Source organism: Castanea sativa, chromosome 1, assembly GCF_040712315.1.
Source record: "Castanea sativa cultivar Marrone di Chiusa Pesio chromosome 1, ASM4071231v1".
NCBI classification, from domain to species: domain Eukaryota; kingdom Viridiplantae; phylum Streptophyta; class Magnoliopsida; order Fagales; family Fagaceae; genus Castanea; species Castanea sativa.
This window is the reverse complement of record NC_134013.1, coordinates 79,432,281-79,438,280: the sequence shown is the minus strand read 5'-3', so window position 1 is coordinate 79,438,280 and position 6,000 is coordinate 79,432,281. Positions and strand designations below refer to the sequence as shown.

The 6,000-nt window shown below is 35.7% G+C and overlaps 1 protein-coding gene across 1 annotated transcript; it reads right to left on the bottom strand.

Moving 5' to 3' along the window:
* Positions 1-2,154: 2,154 nt before the first annotated feature.
* LOC142642719 (protein ALP1-like) lies at positions 2,155-5,866 on the bottom strand. Its single transcript, XM_075817137.1, has 2 exons — positions 4,407-5,866; positions 2,155-2,648 (listed from the first exon to the last, which is right to left on the bottom strand). The coding sequence occupies exons 1-2, from the start codon at positions 5,748-5,750 to the stop codon at positions 2,538-2,540; spliced, it is 1,455 nt and encodes a 484-aa protein (XP_075673252.1). The 5' UTR covers positions 5,751-5,866; the 3' UTR covers positions 2,155-2,537.
* Positions 5,867-6,000: the final 134 nt, after the last annotated feature.

Genomic DNA, 6,000 nt, shown 5'->3' with positions numbered 1-6,000 from the left:
AATAAATATTCGTATCTTCACAAAAAGAAAACGTTTGACATAGATCATACTTAACCAAGCATCTAAGGAAATCAATATCAGCAAATAATACCAAAATGCCATAAGAAGAGAGTTTAACACTAATCCGGTAAAAAGAATAAACTAATACAGACTTATGAGCAGTTCAGTCAGAGTGAGCTGTGGCAAAATACATTGCATCTTAAGTTGCTCCGTGAAGGAAGCACAACTGTAATCAAGAAGGCAGGCTATCCAAATCTTGGGAAATCCTCAAATTCTAATCACTTTTTAATTATTGATGAACAAGACAATTGTTAATCAGAAAAAAAAAAAAAAAAAAAAAAAAAAAAAAAAAAAGGTCTTAGGTTGCCGTGAGCAAGTGCAAGCATTTGAAGTCTTTTTTATAATTCAAAAGGTAGAAAAAGAGAAAACACATAATGAATATCAACTCCTAAAGGGAAGAATATCCATGACTGAACAATTCTCTTTCAAATAAAATTCTTACTTTACAAAAACAAATATCCAAGTATTAACCACCGTTTCCAAGAACCCACTTAGATAAGAGACCCGTGCGATGCGTGGAAAAAATTGATATAATTATTTTTTATTGGATAATTATTGAATTAATATATTAGATTGTATATTTTTTTAAATTCAATGTGTTATTTGAAATTATGTTTTAAATTAGAAGTTTTTTGTAGTGTAACAAAATATATTTTGTAGTCAGGTGTTATATAGAGAGAGAATGTATGAAAACACAATGCAACAATGAGAAAATCTAAGTAGTTTCAATATTGCAACAAAGAGATTTGTATAATATTACACCTAAGTTGAGCTTTATAATACTAATATAATCAAGGAACTTTCAGTCCCATTTCATTATAAAATAACAAAAAGTCAAGGAACTTATAGCAAAAAGGTTTTATACAAAATTCTAGTAGATGGGAGACTAATAGGCTCTCCACTTTTTTTAAGACATGGAGAATTATGAAAGATCATGCATCCTTTGTCTACCCTGTTCTCTTTCTCAAATTCACATTACCAAATAAGTATATGAAGCTAAAAACATTGTAAATAAATCTCTATTTAATGGAAGTTCATTGGTAGGCACATTCAAATTTGTAGCCATGTATATTTTGTTTTGATATAAACTCAAATTTCTATTTTAAAAAAAAATTATGTATTAACTCAAACTAAAATTCAACCAAAGCTATAAGACTGATTTGTGATGGGAAAATTTTAAGAATACAACAAAAAATTAAATAAAAAACCATAACCTAAATTAGTTATAAAAAAAGAACAAAAATCAAGAGAGAGAGAGAGAGAGAGAGAGAGAGAGAGAGAGAGAGAGTACTCACAAATTTGTATGGAAAAAATATGAATTGAACGGAATAAATTATATCAAATTTATACAAAATAAGATGGAGAGAAGGAGAGTCAAAATATAACAAAGATGAAATGATTAAGGAAGTTTAATGGTAAAGTAAAGAGTAGTAGGGAGATAAAGAGGCAAAGAGAGGGGAAAGGTTGGAGGAAGAGAAGAAGAGTTTTTTTTTAGAATAAGAAGACGACAAGTTTAAATATTTAATTTTAACTATTACTTGAAATTAGAAAGAAGAAAATGAAAAGTTGAAATTAATTTGGGTAGATGAATATAGTCAAACATTTGTATCTAATAAATAGAAATGTTTGTAATGAAAAGTCAAACATGTGCATATATCCACTAAAAAGATAATGAATTATTCAATTTTAACAATTACTTGAAATTAGAAAGAAGAAAATGAAAAGTTGAAATCAATTTGGGTAACTGAATAGTTAAATATTTGCATTTAAAACAAATGAATAGTAACATGTTGAATAATAATGGAGTGTATTAACAAGTTTGTCCATGAATTATATTTAATTATTTTATATAAAATAAAATAGAAAAATAATAAAGGAATTTTTTTATAATAAAAAAAAGTGTGATGTGGCTGATAAGGTGGCTCAACAAGAGTATAGCAACATTAAATTCTACGTCTCAGTTTTTAGATATATATAAATATAGATATAGATAGGTAGCTTGGCTATAATTTTTGTAGAAATTTAGAAATAAGTATTATTAATAATAATAATAATTCATTTTTACAAAAGTGGCATAATCTACTCAACAAAACCCATATACTCTCTCTCATATCGGACAGCCATGTCCACACCTACAGTAATAGAAAAGGCTGGTAAATGGGCTACTAAACTGATACAAGAAGTTTCTCAAAAGAAAAAGAAAAAAAACTGATACAAGACTTTGATTGAGCAAAAGATTGTAACCAAAGAGAGCACTCCTGTATAAGTCCAGTGGCCAAAAAACAGAATGTCTTTTCTTGTTCATTAAATCCTGTTAAGTGATGAAGATGTCATACCAAGTGCAATTGAGCTAAAACTCATTTCCTTAGCAAATCTTAGAGTTCACACCAAGGCACAAATTATGGTATGCTGCTTAGTTAAAAACCAACCACCCATTTGTGTTGCAGTTGCAGCAATTCTTCATTGTGAATCCAAAATTAGAATTCCAATACCCACATCCTTCCCATTAGCACAAACACCACATCCCATAGTAGCAAAAATTTAAAATTTCCAGGACCTAATGATAGAATGAGGCACCAAAGTCGAATCTTGCATTTTTGCGAACGCCTAATAGGCTAATACACCCACTCAAATCACGTTGTCAGAGTGTAAAAGACTACTAATTTTATGGCCCATGTACCATCAACACAATCAGTTAATCACTTCGAATGAACACAAATCCCAATAATTATAAGAAAAAATGTCTAAAAATCTCATTCAACCATGGCTGGAACTTATATGATAGAAACTCAACAACAAAAATAAGTGAAAACGGCAAAAATGATTTACTTTGAAAATCATTCTGATCCAAAATGTCCATTCAAAACATAAAGGCCATTTAGAAAAAATTTCCCCCTGACATGGTCTGCAAATACCCAATTAGAACAAATCTTGCATGTGCAAGAAAGCTAAACCATTTCATCATACAAGTTTCATAAATAAAGAATCAACACCAAAATAAAGAAAAGAAATACAATCATCTACGTAATCAAACATAATTGCAAGGCAGGAGACTTACCTTTTGAGTACCTGTGGGGAAGTAAAGAATTTCAGGGTTTATAATGTAGACTTACCATTCAAGCGAATATCTAGTTTTGAAATCTGAAGTGTATGGGATAAAGAGAGACCAGATGGCTAGGATCACTGTAAATAATGATTTGGGTTGGTCATGCTTGAAACCTGAAGAAGGCAATCTCGACCTGGTGCCCTTGAAAGAAAATTTTGTGTTTTACCAAATTTATCAAAGTATGCTTATTTTGACAGGATTTGAAGCCAGAATTTGTGACCCACAAATCCCATGATAAATCCCCCCCCCCCCTTCCCCCCCCTTAATTTGCAATATTTTAGCTCATCAAGCCAAACGAAGGAATTTTTAAAATTTCATTCCCCAAAGTCCAGCAACAAATTATCTAGCCAAACACACGTTCAAGGAAGCATTAAATACCCACTTGTAGGGGGAGTAGGAAAAAAGCTGACAATTGCAAGGTATGTCTCAAGATAGCATGGAGGAAAATCAAAACCATTTTGTTATAAGATCAAATTTTCCTTTATGACAAACTGACAATCTTTTTTCACCTTCCCTTTCCACTAATTTCACCTTTTCATCTCTCTCTCAACCTTCCACTTGGATACATTAAACTTGTCTTTCTGCTAGCGATACCTCGTTGCCTTAAATATCCTTACTATTGATAATAGTATCAGGAAGCTTCTTAACTTTATGATTTTCTCCCATATTAGATCAGTCCATACTTCTTATGAAACAATCTGTCCTGCAGCAACCCAATGACAGATTTTTCCTAAAATTGGAAAATTAAGCATGATACTTGCTCTAAACCTTCACACTACCGTCACAGAAGACCAATAAGAATCACACTTTTTAAGCTAAATGGAAAATTTTAAGCTAGCTATTAAGTCACCAAGTTTGTGCAATATCAAAATCTTTTCCCTTTTTTTGTGTCAAATAATGAAGGGCAAGTACTGTATAAGACATCTTCAAATTTGTGTATCCAAGCTCCACGTGTATTAATGCACACAAACATCTTATACGCATGGCATGTGCTTAATATGCTGTTCATTGTTAATGAATGAATTTCAACAATTAAGGTAAACATTAACACCGGCATAATGTGTGTATGCATCATGCATACCCAAAAACCCAGTTCAATTAAAGCAGATCATGTCTAGATTCCATTCAATTTCCAAGTCATCCAATTTCACTCAAAATCCAACATACATTGTTAGTTAGTATTTACAAAAAGGCATAGCAATTACAAGCATAACCAAAGCATTCATCTTCTCAGGCTTACCCGGCTCAAATGAGAGGCAAGCACATCCCTGATCCTTTGTGCACTCTCATCCAACTCTCCCTCAGGAACAGGAAGCTCCCTCTCCCTTAAGCACCTCACATTTTCATCCGGCATTGGCTCACTACACTTGATCAGAAAATTATGCAGCAGACACCCCGTAACAATAACAAACGGCATAAACTCAACACACTCCTCCTTCCATTGCTTCCCTAAAAGCTGCCACCGAGCCCGAAGCCTCCCAAATGCTATGCCAACCAACCCCATAGCGCGACTATGCACAGAATTAAATTCCCGTTCCGATGAACCAAAACTATCCTCCTCATTTGCTCTAATATAAGGAGTCAAAAGCCATGGCAATAAAGGGAAGCAAGATTCACCCAATATGTATTGAGGAACCGAATTTCCATCACTAAGCTCATACCTTGGCCCATTCAACAACTCCCTCGATTCCTCTACTCCCAAATACAGCTTACTCTGTTGCAAAATGGTATCGGCCTTCATCGAGCTTGGCCACCCCGCTGAGACATCCAAGAACCTCCCTTCAGAGTCCACCAATGCCTGAACCAAAACTGACTCATTTTCCCCTAACACTTCACCTTCAACACCAAACCTCCCAAACCCCAAAACCCCACAACAATTCGGCAAAGAAATCCACCCAAACCCTACTATAATTCTATCTATATCAGCTTTAAACACAAACAAATCACCTAGTTTCTCATTCACAGCCTTACACACAGTGTAAAAGGCCCGGCAGGCCTCTGCGGAACCAGAACTGAACCCGAACCGGCGTGCCACCGCCTTGTAAGGCGCAGCGTGAGCCATGCGGTAAAGCGTGGCAGCAAGAGCGTAACTGGGAGAGATGGAAGGAAGAGAGGCGGAGAGAAGAGGGGAGAGAAGGGAAAGGAGGAGAGAGAAAGAGGGTTTGGAGATGTGGAAGAAGTGGGACCAACGAGGGTCGTAGTCGGTGGAGGAAGTAGCGGAGAGGAAGCGGTGGAACCAGCATTGTTGTTGTTGTTGTTGTTGTTGAGGTGGTGGAGGTGGTAATGAAGAAGAAGGAAGAGAGAGAGGCTTGGAGGGTTGGAGGAGAGAGAGGAGGGAAGAGAGGGAAAGGGAAGAAGAGGAAAGGAGAGATTCGAGAGCGAGGGATTGGGAAGGGAGGAGGAGGAGGTCGTGGTGGGAGAGGAAGGAGTGAGTGGCGGAGGTGGCGGTGGAAATGAGAGCTAGGAGGTCCTGTTGGTTGAGGCTCTTGTTTTGGGGTTTCTGGGTTTTACGTTTTGTGGTGGCGGTGGCGATTTTGGTGGTGGACTTTCTAGCTCCGCCCCCTCCACTGCCTCCGGCAGCCATGGGTCTCTGTCTTGATTGGGGATTTGGAGTTCGCTGATGTACGTTGCTGTTGGTTCCTAGTACTTGCTATTCTAGTAGTGTGTGCGTGTGTGTGTTGACTGTTGAGAGTGAAATTTTGTTGTCTTTTTTTTTTTTAATTTGGATAAGTATGGGTTTTTCTTTTTTCCTTCTTCCAAGTAATTAAAGGAAACATAGATAAGGTTATTGAATTTAGTATAATCATGGCAAAGTGTACTCTAAATATGGTTTT

Bases quoted from the DNA above. Each gene is read 5' to 3' on its own strand.
- LOC142642719 (XM_075817137.1), bottom strand. From the start codon at position 5,750: ATGGCTGCCGGAGGCAGTGGAGGGGGCGGAGCTAGAAAGTCCACCACC. The intron at 2,649-4,406 runs GTAAGCCTGAGA...CAAAAATGCAAG, and splicing joins TTGCCTCTCATTTGAGCCGG to ATTCGACTTTGGTGCCTCAT.